This window comes from Trichomycterus rosablanca, chromosome 13 (genome assembly GCF_030014385.1).
Source record: "Trichomycterus rosablanca isolate fTriRos1 chromosome 13, fTriRos1.hap1, whole genome shotgun sequence".
NCBI lineage: Eukaryota > Metazoa > Chordata > Actinopteri > Siluriformes > Trichomycteridae > Trichomycterus > Trichomycterus rosablanca.
In genome coordinates this window covers 12,459,536-12,477,832 of record NC_086000.1, presented here as the reverse complement: position 1 = coordinate 12,477,832, position 18,297 = coordinate 12,459,536, and the positions used below count along the sequence as shown (strand labels likewise).

Below are 18,297 nucleotides of genomic sequence, written 5' to 3'. Positions count from 1 at the left end.
TTTATACATATTTTCCATATTTTTAAATAAATTATTAAATCTATGTAAAGACATAATAAAATAACAAGTAGGTTATGCGGATTTTAATAAACTGTTAATAGTGAATTATTTGCGTTACAATGTCCCTGCATAGATTTGATCGACGTACCTCCCAACCAGTTAAAACTACAGAAATTTAAACCCCGCCCATATGGATTGAACTGTATTGTCTGGTTGGATCTTTTCCCAGAGACTGCAAGACCCCTGGTTTCTTTGTGAGGCACGGAAGCTAGCCGAAGGTAAATAAATGTGTTTGGTATTTTTTTTTTTACAATACATATATACTGGCTGAATGTGATTTTAATAGGGATGTTTGTTGCTTAATATTAGCTAATTCTTACAGAAAATTCAACCGTTAACACTTCAAGACAACAGCTACATAAACAAATAGACAGGTTTAGCTAGCAAAGCTGCCTCTTCTGTAGCGTTAACCTACCCGTTTCGGACATGTCCCGCCTCTTGCAATCTGATTGACTAATCGTTGTTTTTATCAAGTTCTTAATTGGTAGCTAACTTTTCAGGGCAGTAATAAAGCAGGAGGCGGGTTACGACAAACCAATCCTGACGCAGGAGAAAAGAGTTGTCGCAATACGAGTGGGAAAATAATAGTGCAGGCTAGTATGTTAATTCATTGTGTTCTAACCCGGTTTGAAATTTCTAACGTAGATTTCCGTGTTCTCCCTTAAAACATACAAATCGTAGCGTCTGCATAAGTAACTAGGCGCTCATTTTCCTGTTTGATTCTGATTCTTCTTTTTTACTCCCCAGTGATTGAATGGATATTTCCCGGTGCACCGAGAAATGGGTAATACAAAGTTACTGTAATGTGCAGTCGACGTGATTTTTGCCATTATTTTGCACATCTTTCAGCACGCTGGTGCATCTTTATGTTTGTCATATTTGCCATGACGAGAGCTAAACCCCTCACAAATTGGCTATTAATTTAAAAAAAGATGTTATAGTAGAAAAACATGGTAAGATGGTTTTTTTAAAGTGTCATACTCCGTCCAGCCAAAACAGTACAAGTGCCTCCGTAGGTAATATATGCAATTTCTGTTAGGTAGTGGTTCTCAAACCTTTTAGACCAGATATATCGCTGATTAAATCCTGGCCCTGAATTAATACGTCCTAAAAGTTTTAGAAAATAAATTTTTTGTGCACTAACTGCTCAAAAATAACGGAATACATTAATCACATCTGTTTTTGTTAAATGAAAGATTGAAAATCTTTGCTGATATAAATCGTGTAATTTGTTGGAAACAAAACGACGGTCATAGGAAACTAAAATCATTAACCCATTAAGGCCTGGATTCTAAATAACATTAAAAATAAAAGTAACATGAAATCACAAGGTGATCCAGTTACCTTGTAACTTGACTCACTAGTGTATATGACCCTATATGCACTCCAGACAATGTCTGGGCGGGCGGCACAGTGGCTAAGTGGGTATCACTGTCACCTCACAGCAAGTAGGTCCTGGGGTCGATCCCCAGGTGGGGCGGTCCGGGTCCTTTCTGTGTGGAGTTTGCATGTTCTCCTCGTGTCTGCGTGGGTGCTCTGGTTTCCTCCCACAGTCCAAAGACATGCAAGTGAGGTGAATTGGAGACACTAAATTGTCCATGACTGTGTTTGATATAAAGTTGTGAACTGATGAGCCTTGTGTGATGAGTAACTACTGCTCCTGTCATGAATGTAACCAAAGTGTAAAACATGACGTTAAAATCCTAATAAACAAACAATGCCTGGGCAGAGTCCTGATGAGATGCTGGATGGTGTCCTGGGGGATCTCTTCCCAGACCTGGATCAGGGCATCATTTATTTCCAGCGCTGTCTATGGTGTTACTTGGCGTAATCTGATGCACTCGTACATACCGTCCCAGAGGTTCTCAATTGGATTCAGGTCAGAGAGACATGAGGGCCAGTCAATGGCATCCATGTCTTTGCCATTCAGAAACTGCCCTCACACGAGCCATGTAAGGCTGGGCATTGTCTTGCAGACAATTTGTGGTTCCATAAATTATGACAAGTTCTCCAGGTCCTGTGCAATCAAGGCAGTCACAGACTATAACACTACCACAACTATGTTTGACTGTTGGCATGATGTTCTTTTTGGTGGAATGCAGTGTTAGTTTTATGTCAGAAGCAGCAGGACCTATGTCTTTAAAAAATTTACTCCTTTCACAAAACATTATCGTAAAAGTCTTGAGGGTCATTTAGATCAATTGTTCCTGAAGTAAGTGTGTGTGTGTGTGTGTGTGTGTGTGTGTGTGTGTGTGTGTGTGTGTGTGTTGGGAAGGATACTTCAAGGCAAGTGAATGAGGCATGTCTGAGCCCTGCTAGCAATAAATACTGTTACACTGTATTAAAAAAACAAAACACTTTTTGTTTTGTTTACTAAGAAGTTGCAGTTCTGTATGGGTTACAGTGTTTAAAATAAATTCCAGGGAAAGACATGTACATGTTGGAGTGAGAGGCTTGAAAATATTTTTACCTACAAAAGGGGCATAAAAAGTTTGGGAACCACTGATCAAGATGATTTTTGGCAAATGCTGTTGTTTCCTTTGGTCAGCAGTGGTTTATGCCTTGCAGCTCCTCCATCAGTACAGTTTTGCCCAATGTTTTCATATTGTGGAATTAAGTACATTGGCCTTAACCGAGGCAGTTCTTTAGATGTTCTTTAGGTTCTTTTGTGATCACCTGTATGAGTTGTCGATGCATTTTTGGTAAGATTTTGCTAAGCTGGCCACATCAGGAAAGGTTTACCACTGTAGAATGTGGCATCATGTGTTGCTTTTTGAGATTGTGCTAAATTGGTCATCCTTCTTGATAGAGTTAAAAACGATGCACACGATTGATTCAAATAAAATTGTCGCTGGAGTAAGACAATACAATATGTAAAACCCAAGTGTAACAGAGTCTATTATAGCAGTGTTGAAAAAAACATTTTTAACAGGATTACAACAAATTTAAGAGCACTGCAGTGAGAAATTGAAAATGGTTGCAACTCCTGTTGTCTAACGTTACCATGCCAGATTTTTGTTCATTGTAGAATGTCATCGCTGCCACACTTTCAGTGAACAATTTCTAGTTTTATTGGTACACTTGGAAACAAGACAGTAGCATGTTATGTGTGATGCGGATAGTTCTGGATTTGGATGTGTACTGTATCATATTGTAGGATACCACGCTATGGAAAAGAGGCATTATAAAAACATGGAACAAGCAGTAAAAAGAAGGCTAAATTCCCAGCAGAAGACAGGATGCTTGGGGGAAACACTTCCCATGTAGTGGCTGGGAGTCAGAATTAAATAGATGGCATTTAACAATAAGGATACCTTATGGTATTACCAGTTCAGCTGTTTAATGTGAAGGATTTCAAAACTTTACTATTCTTTAAATTTTTCACTTTTATTTTACCTTTTCATTTAACAGATTTTTATTGCATTTTATAAAATGTCCCAACATTTCCTAAAATAGGGTTTGTACAAAACAAACTATTTCTTTTGTGGTGTATAAAGTTTTATAATGTCATTTAACTCATGGCATGGCTTCTTAATTTTTTTGTAAGTGATTAAGATGGTCTCCTCTGTGCCCATATAAATAGGACTAGTTTGACTGCACCCATTTAAATGACTGACAGGTTCTTTACAAGCATGTTTAAACTTTAGAATTCATCTGAACCACACTACTTGGCTTTTGATAGAGAGTTGTGTGTGTAATTTTACAAACTTGGCCTACGTTGGCATTTTTTAACACTTGAAAACCACTGCAACTTAGATGTGCCATTGGCTTGTGAATGTGTGTGTTCAGTCTGTGATCCACATTTAAAACTGCTTTGCCATTTACAACCATGCATTTAGCTCTAGTTCATTCTGTTTTCACTTTAAATGTTTCGTTTTATCATCTCACACGTCTCCCACACATCACACTTATCTCAAGTGTTCTCTGTTCTGTGTTGTTTCAGGAGAGGCCCCTGTCGTCACCTATCATGCTGTCAAATAAAAAAGATCTTGGCTCTTCCTCGTCATCATCGTCGTCAGGAGGAAATGGGGCTGACCGATTACTGGAGGCCCCTGCTGGCCCCCAGCCAGCCGTAACAGGTCCCACAGGAAGTTCAGTGGAGATAAGAAAAAAGGAGAGGGCATCTCCGAGTGGGGAGACAAGTGGAGCACCCCCACATCACCCTCCTGGCTCAGGGGCAATCGATCAGGACTCAGCTGACGGTCGCAGAACTAGTCGTCGTAAGAGGGCCAAAGTAAACACCTGCATTTTCCTTATTAGTACAGAAGCGCTGACTATTGGTTGTGTGATGTATGTCAGTATTAAATATTTTTGAGTGAACATGTCAAACATTATTCTGAAGTTTAATATAGACAGAAGTTGCATAATTGGCAAAATATATTCACCTACTGGCCGATGTTTTAGGAGCACTATACTAGTACTGAGTAGGAAGACCATTTGCTTTTAGAACAGTCTCAGTTGTTTGTGGTGTGTATGTGTTGTGAACATTAGATTTTATTCTTTGTTCACATGATTGTGTAACTTGATTGCTTAATATTTGTCAGCTGCACCTTCATGCTTTAAACATTTTAAAGGAGCTCTGTTGTATTTGATGACTAGTGAGGCTATTAAAGGGATTGGGTTGAGGCCATAAAGGGACAAATATAGTTAGTAACAATTCTACAGTTCTTCAATGGTCAGGACCCCCACATGACCACCAGAGAGTAGGTATTATTTAGGTGGTGGATCATTCTTAGCACTGCAGTGACACTGACATGGTGGTGGTGTGTCGTGCTGGTATGAGTGGATAAGACACAGCAATGCTGATGGAGTTTTTAAACATTTCACTGTCACTACTATACTGAGAATAGTCCACCAACCAAAAATATCCAGCCAACAGCACCCCGTGGGCAGCGTCCTGTGACTACTGATGAAAGTCTAGAAGATGACCAACTCAAACAGCAGCAATAGATGAGCAATCATCTCTGACTTTACATCTACAAGGTGGACCAACCACTCATACCAGCACAACACACACTAACACACCACCACCATGTCACTGTCACTGCAGTGCTGAGAATGATCCAACACACAAATAATACCTACATTGTGGTGGTCCTGTGGGGGTCCTGACCATTGAGGAACAGGGTGAAAGCAGGCTAAAAAGGTATGTAGAGAAATAGATGGACTACAGTCAGTAATTGTAGAACTACAAAGCGCTTGTATATGGTAAGTGGAGCTGATAAAATGGACAGTGAGTGTATAAACAAAGAGGTGGTCATAATGGTATAGCTGATCATATATTGATCATATATATATATATATATATATATATATATATATATATATACTGTATATATATATATACACATTACATATACATTACATACATACACCTAAAAAAAAATTCTGACTGTGAGATCTTTCTTGATAACTGTGTTTTAGATAGAAAAAGACTTCTTGTAAATGGTCAACCTGTAAGTGCTGCAGTGACTGTCGCATAATGTTTTTATTTAACCCCTGCTGAAGGTGGAATATAGGGAGATGGATGAGAGCCTAGCTAACCTCTCAGAAGATGAGTATTACTCGGAGGAAGAAAGAAATGCTAAAGCAGAGAAAGAACGAAAGCAGGTGATCCCTCCTCCTGCTCCACCCATTGAGGAGGATAATGACAGTGAGCCAGAAGAACCTTCAGGTATTAAGACATTGATTTAGGGTTTATTGGTTTAGGTGGGTTTTTTTTTTGGAAATTGTTTGAGCGTTTGTGGTTATGCCTATTGGTTCACCTATTTTCAGGCTTAGAGGGTGCAGCCTTTCAGAGTCGTCTCCCACATGACCGAATGACTTCACAAGAAGCGGCTTGTTTTCCTGACATCATCAGTGGACCACAACAGACGCAAAAGGTCTTCCTGTATATCAGGAACCGAACGGTAAGAAACGGTTTGCATTTGATTCAACTTTATGAATCAGAATTGGGACATTACATTGTTAAGCAGTTCAGCACTAGTTAGTATTTACTACCTTAATACTAACTGGTTACTTAATATATATATATTAACTTCTTAAGTGATTGTTTAAAATTGACAGATTAACTATAAATTCATGTTACCATTTACTACAGAGAATCTAAAACTTATTAGTATTGAATTTGCATGTTTGGCTGCCTGGGCAATGTTTACAGTTCATTTGTTTAATTAATTAACAAATTATTAGTTTAACATGGCGTTCATATGTAAAAATGTGTAAATGTTCACATAAAATTTGTGATGCAGAAAATAAAAGAAAAATTCATGAGATATCATAGTTTAGGGCAGGGGTTTTCAACCTGTGGGGTGGGTGTATCTGTGTGACATTATGAGACTTTTTTTTTATTATTCTAAAACTAAAGCAATTCATTTTTTACTCACAGGAGGCATATTTGATAAATCTTGCTGACCGTGCACAAACATGTCTAATGTTATCCACCTTAGTCTGGAAAGAAAAGTACCATTGGCTAGCAACACTTAAAAATAGAGCTAACAGTGTATGACTGCATTGTTTCAGCCGATGACTCCACTAGCAAGACAATCTATTCCGATAGCACTGATGACGATAAGCAATCTGCATCAATAGTTTTGGCTGTGAGTCAAAGCAGAGTATTCTGAACTGGTGAAATTAGCAGTTAGTGTACTTTTGCCTGTACTGCAAAATTGTATTGTATGTATGATGTGCACAGCATTAATTATATTATTTGAGATTGTCAAGAGCTTTTGCAATGGTTTCTGGGCGAGGGTTGATTGGGGAGGGGGGTGCAAGTTCAAGGTCGGCACATGTACTTGCTTACTCAATTACTTACCACTGTTTAATAAGTAAGTATGTAAGTATGTATGAAGTGAGGAGTGGTTCTATGTATACATACTCACATTATCCTTACCTAGTGCTGGACAATAATTCAATATCGATATATGTCGCGATAGAAAATGTTTCAATAATGGTGATATGATTTTTAAACAAATTCGATCGATATACTGGTGCTGGTCATAAAATTAGAATATCATGAAAAAGTTGATTTATTTCAGTAATTCCATTCAAAAAGTGAAACTTGTATATTATATTCATTCATTACACACAGACTGATATATTTCAAATGTTTATTTCTTTTAATGTTGATGATTATAACTGACAACTAATGAAAACCCCAAATTCAGTATCTCAGAAAATTAGAATATTGTGACAAGGTACAATATTGAAGACACCTGGTGCCACACTCTAATCAGCTAATTCACTCAAAACACCTACAAAGGCCTTTAAATGGTCTCTCAGTCTAGTTCTGTAGGCTACACAATCATGGGGAAGACTGCTGACTTGACAGTTGTCCAAAAGACGACCATTGACACCTTGCACAAGGAGGGCAAGACACAAAAGGTCATTGCTAAAGAGGCTGGCTGTTCACAGAGCTCTGTGTCCAAGCACATTAATAGAGAGGAAAATATGTGGTAGAAAAAAGTGTACAAGCAATAGGGATAACCGCACCCTGGAGAGGATTGTGAAACAAAACCCATTCAAAAATGTGGGGGAGATTCACAAAGAGTGGACTGCAGCTGGAGTCAGTGCTTCAAGAACCACCACGCACAGACGTATGCAAGACATGGGTTTCAGCTGTCGCATTCCTTGTGTCAAGCCACTCTTGAACAAGAGACAGCGTCAGAAGCGTCTCGCCTGGGCTAAAGACAAAAAGGACTGCTGAGTGGTCCAAAGTTATGTTCTCTGATGAAAGTAAATTTTGCATTACCTTTGGAAATCAAGGTCCCAGAGTCTGGAGGAAGAGAGGAGAGGCACAGAATCCACGTTGCTTGAGGTCCAGTGTAAAGTTTCCACAGTCAGTGATGGTTTGGAGTAGGGATGCACCGATCCAACTTTTTCAGTTCCGATACCGATCCGATACATATACTTTGCATATCGGCCGATACCCGATACCGATCCGATACCATTGTTGAATTAATAAACTGTATACTTTATTATGTGGGAAAGACTTAAGGCATCAGGATTGACTTAAACATTACTAAGTTTGCAAAACAAAATATAATTAACACAGATATAAATGTACTGAACTGCTATTTATTTGTCAATAAAATAATAAACAGGCATCTTAATATTTCAGTGTTATTTTCACTCAACGAGTGAGCATCCGACGCTGCCTTGGTGACCAAAGCAATCCCAGCATTCATTGCAGAAAAATAAACATAGCTGAAAGGGGCGGAGAAACGAATGGAGTTATTATCAAACGTAAATAAAATATTACTGATTTTTAACTTGTATAAACCTATACCGAGTGTTTTTATTTGCAAGTTCGAGCTTGTCAGGAAATGTAACCGTTATCGTTACATGAAGGGAAATGTTATATTGGCGTTAGCGCTGTGCTACCTCAGTTCATTGTTTTTAATTGATAACTTATTAGATAACTTTAGTTGATAACTTATTAGAATCCTCTCTACTGAGGCAGCCGCTTATGTAGACAGTAAGACAGCAAGGCAGCTCCTTGCACACCCAAAATGTGGCTGCTGACAATGAGAAAAACAGTAGTAGCTTAAATAACTTTTTCAAATAAACGTATCCGTAAATATTTAGTGCAAACAGTAATTCAAAATAAAATATAGCAGCTAAACATGAGTAATAAACATGTTGCCATCGAACTTGTTAGCATAGCAAGCGTGAAATACCTCCATGCAGCTGACTCTTTGGCTCGCTCCATGTTGCTCTTTTTGTTTGTGTTATATGCCATACGTCAGCAGCGTGTCCTGTATGGGCTTAGCACGCGTCGCAAACGAACTAAAGTGAACGTATCGGAACCCATGGATCGGCCTGATTATCCGATATCCGATCCATCTCATTTTGGTAATATCGGGACCGATATCCGATCTTAATATCGGATCGGTGCATCCCTAGTTTGGAGTGCCATGTCATCTGCTGGTGTTGGTCCACTGTGTTTTCTGAGGTCCAAGGTCAACGCAGCCATCTACCAGGAAGTTTTAAAGCACTTCATGCTTCCTGCTGCTGACCAATTTTATGGAGATGCAGATTTCATTTTCCAACAGGACTTGGCACCTGCACACAGTGCCAAAGCTACCAGTACCTGGTTTAAGGACCATGGTATCCCTGTTCTTAATTGGCCAGCAAACTCGCCTGACCTTAACCCCATAGAAAATCTATGGGGTATTGTGAAGAGGAAGATGCGATACGCCAGACCCAACAATTCAGAAGAGCTGAAGGCCACTATCAGAGCAACCTGGGCTCTCATAACACCTGAGCAGTGCCACAGACTGATGGACTCCATGCCACGCCGCATTGCTGCAGTAATCCAGGCAAAAGGAGCCCCAACTAAGTATTGAGTGCTGTACATGCTCATACTTTTCATGTTCATACTTTTCAGTTGGCCAACATTTCTAAAAATCCTTTTTTTGTATTGGTCTTAAGTAATATTCTAATTTTCTGAGATACTGATTTTGGGGTTTTCATTAGTTGTCAGTTATAATCATCAACATTAAAAGAAATAAACATTTGAAATATATCAGTCTGTGTGTAATGAATGAATATAATATACAAGTTTCACTTTTTGAATGGAATTACTGAAATAAATCAACTTTTTCATGATATTCTAATTTTATGACCAGCACCATTATATTACGTCAATGCGTGATGACATACGCCACAGGCACGAAGCCAGTGCTAAGCGTTACCGCTCTGATTACACTTCGCTACCTACGGTGGATATTAGCGGCAAAATGAGTTCAACAGTTGTGAGTGAATGAGCATCCACAGTCAGGGGCGGAGCCACCAGGCCACCATAAATTAATCTTCAGCCACCCCCCGGCTCCCCCACCACCGCTTTGCCGGTGTTACTTTTTTGCGGAAGCATTTTTGCACACAGGTGTTCCCACAGGATTTCAACAGCGTACCTCAAGCAAGTAGTTCTCCACCAAAACAGTGCAGTAATACAGTCAACATAAATGTCAACCACCAACACAATTACAGAAGAAGTACTACTACTGAGTACTTAGTACTACTACTACTTAGTAGTTGTGGCGCGCTACGAGTAAAGGCGCATTCCAGTGTTGCCAGATTGGGCGGATTTCATGTAAATTGGGCGTTTTTTTTTGGAAAAACAATTTAATAGCATTTAAATAACACTTCTATTTAAAAGAAAATATTCAGTTTTAAGAAGCCCCAGCATTGTAGAAGGCTATTAAAAGTAAAGTCAATTTTCAATGCTGATATGGCTTAATAGTGTTGGTCAGTCTGTGTCATTCTTGAAGTGACATTTTCCATGCATTCACGCTAGCATGTTCTGGGGTTCAAATGAGTCTCATCAGTACACACAAGATTGCAGTCAAATGATCAAGTATTGCAAAGGAATATCTTTGAAATTCTTTCTCATAATGTTAAGGTTGCTATATTGAAGTTTTTTTACTTGTCAGGGTAAATGAGAAAAAATAAAAAGCTTATTATGCTAGGCTTAATGTAATTCTACATGGCACTCACTGCCTGTATAGGTAAATGAGTGAGTGACCAAAACACTACTAGATCCACAGCTACTTGCCACATAAAAAAATATATTATCAGACATTTTCTGTGCCACCCCTGTGTGAGCAATGGTCTCAGTCTGGCCACCCCTATGAAAATTGTCTGGCTCCGCCACTGTCCACAGTTGAAAAAGAAGCAGACGAAATAGCTGATAAGAGAGGAAAGACTAATTCAGTGGTGTATTCAGCTTGTATTTCTTGCCAGAAACCAGAAAAGAGGTTTGCAGGTACAGCCATCCAATTTGTGTTTTTGGCAGTTTTTCTGACATTTGTATTATTCATATCGATATCGGAATTATATTGTATCGACCGAAATTAGGAGTTATATCGTGATATAAATTTTAGCTATATCGTCCAGCCCTATCCTTACCTCTTCATCTGGAGACATCTGGACTGATGGTTTTAACCAGTATCATAGTCCTCACACTGAACAAATGAATAAATAAATGCTCTTGTTTTTTTTTTATTCTCTTTTTCCAGATTCAACTCTGGTTGGATAACCCAAAGATCCAGCTCACTTTTGAGTCTACAGTGCAACAGTTGGAGGCCCCCTACAACAGTAGGATCAATACATTTTAGCAACTCTGTTTCATTCTTTTAATTTTTTTTAAGAAGTTATTTAAAATATTCTCGAATGTTAGTTAGTTAGATTTTATTAGCAATAAAAACTATTGAATGTGATGGGGCCTATTTGAGTTGTTTTCTATGTTGTTTAAAACTTTTATTTTTTTTATTCATTTTGTAACAACAACCTTGAAAACAAAATATTTACTGCAGCAGATGGGCTATAATTAAAAAATGTATCTGTATTGTAACTCTACAGAGTTTAACTATGATAGGTGTAGCTTAAACAATTAGTGGCTGTACATTGCATATAGGTGTACCTGACGAAGTGCTTCTGAGTGTATATACTTCTGTTGTATGGCACTATTAGGAGTTGTGTCTGAAATGTGTGTCCAAACCCCAGGTGATGCTGTCTTGGTACACCGAATTCACAGCTACTTGGAACGACATGGTCTTATTAATTTTGGCATCTACAAGAGAGTCAAACCTCTACCAAGTAAGAAGCTTTTTCATATAAAAAGTATCTGATTAATGAAAAAAAAGATTATAATTGAGGAAATGTAAATTATATAGGTAAGAAGACAGGAAAGGTGATAGTGATCGGTGCAGGTGTATCTGGCCTTGCTGCTGCAAGGCAGCTGCAGAGTTTTGGCATGGATGTCACTGTGCTGGAGGCTAGGGTAAGGAAAGTCCACAATTGTATGTTTAAAACATTATTAGGTTGTCACTTGTGTAAAGATGTTATTCATTTGTTGCTATTAATTATGCACTCTACTGATTTGGATCTAAGAAGCATTTACTTGCTGTTTTTAACAGGATCGTGTTGGGGGAAGAGTGGCCACCTTTCGGAAGGGCAATTATGTAGCTGATCTTGGAGCAATGGTGGTCACAGGCCTGGGTAAAAAGGCACAATTTAAACACATTGTTAATAAGGAATCACATTCAAGTCTGAAGTTACAGCATCTGAGAACTCGGGTGACATTGCTTAGTAACACACTCTTGCTCACTCTCTCTCTTCTACCTTCCCTCTTTTAGGTGGAAACCCTATGGCAGTTGTCAGTAAGCAGGTGAATATGGAGTTGGCCAAGATCAAACAGAAGTGTCCTCTCTACGAGGCCAATGGACAGGCTGTAAGTTCATACACAAAATGACTTGTGAGTGTGCAGCACTGCAAGGTTTTTTAATTTACATCACTGGGCCGGGAACATACACTGTCACTGTTTTGCTTTGCTAAAGCCATTTGTTTGTTTGTCCTATGCTACCATGGCCTTTAAGACTGTTTTTGATACAATTTTGATATCCAATATTTTACTTCTTTTGTATTTACTTAATGTTACTTTATAATCTATAAACTATAAACCCAATATAACTCACAGGTGCTGCTGTAATAGTAATACTGATAGTCACTTTAACATTAAGCTCTTGTTTTATATGATTTTTTTTGTTTTGTACATCTTTTGTACCTGTCTTATTGTGCAGAATTTAATGTCTACATTATAGAGACCCTGTCCAATTTTTATCTAACCCCCATCGAAAATGCTAATTTATCATTTGTCAATTTTTTCTGTCCTGCCTTCTATATTCATTATTTTATTTTTTTTTCTTTCCCTCTGTCACATTTGTTAAACAGGGAGAGAGATGCACAAGTGTGAGTATTTCATTATGTCATTTATACAACCTGACTGCAGAAATAGTTATGCAATGTTGCTTACCTAAGCTATATGTCATAGTTTTCTGTAACAGTAAATGATATTTGCTCACAATTTTTCTTTTTGTGCCACTAAAAGAATGTGCCTGGAATTATTTAAGCCAGTAATGCATGTGACCTGCATTTTTGATGACTTGATGGTATTTTAGAATTTGCATGTTTAAACTTTGTAGTTATTTTCTACATAGAATGGGTCAGAGCTGTTTTTGTTTGTCTTTTTATGTATCTATATGGTGCTTATCATGGTGAATTTGCATGTTCAGGTTCCTAAGGAGAAGGATGAGATGGTGGAGCAAGAATTTAATAGGCTGCTGGAAGCCACATCATACCTTAGTCACCAGCTTGACTTTAACTTCCTCAATAACAAACCTGTGTCTCTGGGGCAAGCCTTGGAAGTGGTCATACAGTAAGTGCCTTAGCTAATTTCTGTACTGCACATTAGCTTAGCCACATACAGTATACTGATGATGATGGCTGGTTCCTCACGTGCGAGGATCATGGGAAGAAAGAAAATGATTTCAGCTTTTACAAGCCCTCTGGTGACCTGAAGAGGCCAATGTGTAAGGCGCACGTTCTGTTGCATCTTGGGCAGATGAAGGAAGGAACTGGAGCTGTTATTGGTTGATTCTTTGATCCCTCTTTTTGCCTCCTGTGCTTCTCTTTTGCTGCATCGCTCCTCTCGTGTTCAAACTTTCTGGTGGCTCTTCTGATGGAATAGCGCCACTTGTCCTGTTTAAGTGCTTCCTGTTGCCATGTCTGGTGCTGGATCCCAGCCAATGACAGCTGCTTCTTTAGTTGGTCTTTAAAGCGTTTTCTGGGTGCGCTGCGGTCACATTTGCCCTGTTTTAGCCTGCCAAGGCAGACGGCTTTAGGCATTCTTGTGTGTCTTCCATCCTTGCTACGTGTCCAGCCCAACTAAGTTGCTGCTGTAGCAGTATGGACTCCAGACTGGGCAGGTTGGCTTGCTGGAGAACCTTTTCGTTGGTAACGTAGTCTTGCCACTTGATACCAAGGATGGAATGGAGGCAGCGTTGATGGAAGTGCTCCAACAGCCTGATCTGCTTGCAGTATATGACCCAGGTTTCTGAACCATACAATAGGGTAGGGACCACCACAGCTCTGTATACTTATTTTTTTTGTTGAGAGGCGGAGGGAGTGGCTCTGCCATACGTTCTTGGACAAGCGCTGGTGGTTCGGGCAGGTCTGTTGTCGTCAAGCTCTTTACTGACAGTTGCATCATTGGAGATGACGCTGCCCAGGTAGGTAAACTGCTCGACTGCATTTAGACTAGTGCCATTGATGCTGATCCGTGGTGGGCTGTACGCTTCTCGTGGGGGAGGCTGGTACATCATGTCAGAGAGAGAGCCGTTGAGCTTGACCTGACCCATCTGTCCTTCATGCAACTGGCGGAGAATGGGGATGAACTTTGGGGGGCAACCGAGATGCTCCAGTATCTTCCAGAAACTGTCTCCACTGACGGTGTCAAAGGCTTTGGTCAGGTCAGTGAACGCTGCATACAGGCCCATGTTCTGTTTTCTGCACTTCTCCTGGATCTGCCTAAGCACAAAGACCATGTCTGTGGTACCTCTGTTGGACCGGAAACCGCATTGGCTTTCTGGCGTATTTTCCTCAGCAATGGTGGGAATCAGTCTGTTGAGCAGCAGTCGAGCCAGGATTTTGCCTGCTATGGAGAGTAGCGTGATACCACGGTAGTTGGAACAGTCCGATTTCTCTCCCTTGTTTTTGTAAAGGGAGACAATGACGGCATCTCTGAGATCCTGTGGAACTGTCCCTTTTTCCCAGCAGTTTGTAAACAAATCCTGGAGTCTGTCTAGTACTGCCCTATCTCCCCCATACCCCCGTGGGTATCCAGGGTAGAATAGGTCCCCAGCCTCCTCAGGCTGCTCGTAAGAGGCGAGTGAATGAGGTGCCTTGTTTGCCGTGATGTGCGACCTGTGTCTGCGGAGAAAGGGATCCTGGTGTTTAAAGGGAGTGGTGGCTGAGGCTACCATTTCCCCAACACAACACTTTGGCCCTGACTTCGCATAGACGGGAGGTTGGAGTGGCCCAACCTGAATGATTTAACAAACAACTATGGCTACTAAACACATCCCCAAATGACGACTGATGAAATATGATGACGACCCAGATCTGGATACTAGATGCAGTCTTCAAGCTTATGTGAAAACTGGCCTAAATTCATATTAATGGAATCTACACAAGAGAATGCAGCTCTGACAAAACTGTCCCCCTGACTGTCAGGTCAGAAATACTGTAAAACGTGTGTGTGCCGGTGTATTCTGATATAAACTATCAGGGCAAAAATCGCGTAGTGTGAACTAGGCATAACGCAGCAATGCCTAGGCACACGGTATCGGATGTTTAGTATCGGAGCCTTGTTTGCGAGTACGAGTACAAGTTAATGAGCGCGGTATCGGGCAAATACCCGATACCAGTATCGGTACTCATGCATCTCTAGAACCATCACAATATGCTCAATTTATATCCCACCAAACTCGGTATTAGATCCAGCCAATCTCGATAGGCTCATCGAACAGTTACCCCCATCGTATATTCTACTGGGTGACTTTAATAGTCACAACCGGATTTGGGGAAGTCAGAACACCAACAACAGGGGCAAAATAATAGAAAATCTTATGAATGACAACAACCTGCGTCTAATGAACGCACCAGCTAGCACCTATATCCATCCCGGACATGGCTCATATTCCACAATAGATCTAACACTGTGCAGCCCTGAACTTTTCCTTGATTTCTCGTGGAAAGTGTGGGATGACTTGTGTGGCAGTGACCACTTCCCAATTGTGATTACACCAACCATGCCACAAAAAACACAAACCCCCCCCAGCGATGGCGCATACACAAAGCAGACTGGCCCATCTTCCAAAGCCTTTGCCAAGAAAGACTGAATACAGAACCAACCTACTCTACAGATTTAATCAAATGGTTCACTGATACACTACTAAGCGTAGCGAAGGAGACAATACCAAGAACCTCCCTAGTTACAAGGAAAAAACAAAACCCCTGGTTCAACGACGAATGCAGACTAGCCATAAGAACGTGAAAACGGGCAGAAAGAACTTTCAATAATCGCCCTACTACACAAAACCTGGATAACCTAAGAATTACCAGAGCTAAAGCTCGAAGAGTGATTAATTTGGCCAGAATGGAAATACTTCGTCAGCAATTTCAAGACTAATACCTCCTCAAAAAAAATCTGGAACCTCCTGAGTCGGATGAATGGTAAAACCAATTCACCACGAGTGCAATACCTAACCACAACAGATGGAACTGCTACCAGCGAAAAAGAAATTGCCGAACAGCTAGCAAAGGCCTTTGAAAGAGCTTCAGGTGGACATAACGCTTACCCAGAATTCATACAATTTCGAAAAAAGATAGAAATGAATAAAATAGACTTTGCTTCAGACATCACAGAAGCTTACAATTAGGACTTTACACATGAAGAATTAAGACTCTCACTACAAAAAGCCCATAATACTGCAGTTGGATATTATAACATACATTATCAATGCTAAAGAATTTGCCATCATCTTCAATGACTCTACTGTACTTCTCAAAATAATAAACATGATATGGCACGAAGGGAAAGTCCCATCTATGTGGAAAGAGGCCACAATTATCCCTTTTTCCAAAACCAGGAAAGGACCATAAATCCCCTGATGACTACAGCCCAATAGCACTAACCTGTATCGGTAAAACAATGGAGAGAATGATTAACAACCATCTGGTATGGCAACTGGAAACCAGTAATGTTCTCAATGAAGCCCAAAGTGGTTTCCGTAAAGGGAAGAAGCACAGTAGATAATCTGATTAAATTAGAGACCTTTATCAGAGATGCCTTTTTCAGGAAGGAGCACGCGGTAGTCGTCTTTTTTGACCTAGAAAAGACGTACGATACCACCTGGAGATATGGCATTCTAAGAGACCTCCACCAAGCTTGCCTCAGAGGCCGGCTACCGAACTTCATATCTGACTTCCTAACAGACAGACGTTTCAAAGTGAGAATTAACAACTGTCTATCAAGTGATCACCTCCAGGAAATGGGTGTTCCACAAGGATGCATCCTCTCCGTCACCCTCTTTAATCTTAAAATAAACAGCATAACCAAAGAAATTCCTCCAAACGTTTTCTGTAGCTTGTATGTTGATGACTTATGCATTGGATACAAAGGAAAACTTATGAATAACATCGAAAGACAACTAACTATCAACAGAATCCATAAATGGTCAGTCTACAATGGATTTAAGTTTTCTAATAACAAAACAACATGTATGCATTTTGCCAAAAACGAGCATTACATCTGCATCCAGAAATCCATCTCAGCGGAAACCCTATTAAAATAGTACAGTCGACTAAGTTTCTGGGACTAACATTGGACACTAAGCTCTCCTTCGTACCTCATATCACCTAGCTAAAAAAGGAATGTGCAAAAAAATTAAACATAATAAAGATACTGGCAAGAACTGAGTGGGCGGCTAAATTCTCATCACTCATTCATATCTACAGAACACTCATCAGAACAAAACTAGACTATGGAGGCACTGTCTGGATCAGCCAGGAAATCTTATTTAAAATCCCTAAATTCAGTACACCACCAGGGTATTAGACTGGCGCTAGGTGCTTATAACAAGAAATATAACAAGAAAACAAGAATGCATATAACAAGAAAAGAGACACCCATCCAGTTACATATCAACAAGAATTCATTATGATTAGACTGAAGTTTCCAATGCACCAAGCTATTTATACGGATGGATCGAAAACTGAGAATCAAGTATCAGCGGCAGTTGTAGCTGGTAGATACTCCAATAAAGTAAATCTCCCACAGAACAGCTCCTACTTTACAGCTGAAGCTTATGCCCTCCTAATGGCTTTAGAATATATAGAAACTACTAAAACAAACAAAGCACTGATATTTACTGACTCTAAATCCTGTCTGCAAGTTCTGGAATCTTGTACCCTACTCCATCCAACCATCATAAACATTCTGGAAAAAACTCACAAACTAACAGAGCACAACTTTGAAATAAAATACTGCTGGATCCCCAGTCACTACGGGATTACAGAAAATGAAAAAGTGGACTAATTAGCAAGAAGGAACACAAGTGAACAGATAACAGACCTCAAGCTCCCACCCTTTGATCTCTTCACTCTAATAACAGTATACATACTAAACCAGTGGCAATCAGAATGGAACTCACAAAACAGTAATAAACTGCATGAAATCTGTCCTGATATAACGACTCATCAAACATTTCTGAAAAAAATGGACAGGACAAACCTTATACACAAGATGCCGCATTGGACACACCCAACTCACACATTCATATTTGATAAGAAGAGAGGAGCCCCCTGTATACAACCTATGTCAAGCCATCATTACTA

General features: G+C 39.8%; 1 protein-coding gene across 1 annotated transcript in view; it reads left to right on the top strand.

The window, feature by feature from the left end:
* Positions 1–229: 229 nt before the first annotated feature.
* Positions 230–18,297, top strand: part of kdm1a (lysine (K)-specific demethylase 1a) — a 34,863-nt gene continuing 16,795 nt past the window's right edge. Inside the window, exons 1-11 of the mRNA XM_063007016.1 lie at positions 230–278; positions 4,004–4,294; positions 5,569–5,734; positions 5,836–5,969; positions 11,079–11,157; positions 11,566–11,658; positions 11,736–11,842; positions 11,979–12,060; positions 12,198–12,292; positions 12,793–12,810; positions 13,134–13,276. Coding sequence (XP_062863086.1) covers positions 4,028–4,294; positions 5,569–5,734; positions 5,836–5,969; positions 11,079–11,157; positions 11,566–11,658; positions 11,736–11,842; positions 11,979–12,060; positions 12,198–12,292; positions 12,793–12,810; positions 13,134–13,276 — 1,184 coding nt within the window. The 5' untranslated portion in view covers positions 230–278; positions 4,004–4,027. The remainder of the gene's footprint in view (positions 279–4,003; positions 4,295–5,568; positions 5,735–5,835; positions 5,970–11,078; positions 11,158–11,565; positions 11,659–11,735; positions 11,843–11,978; positions 12,061–12,197; positions 12,293–12,792; positions 12,811–13,133; positions 13,277–18,297) is intronic.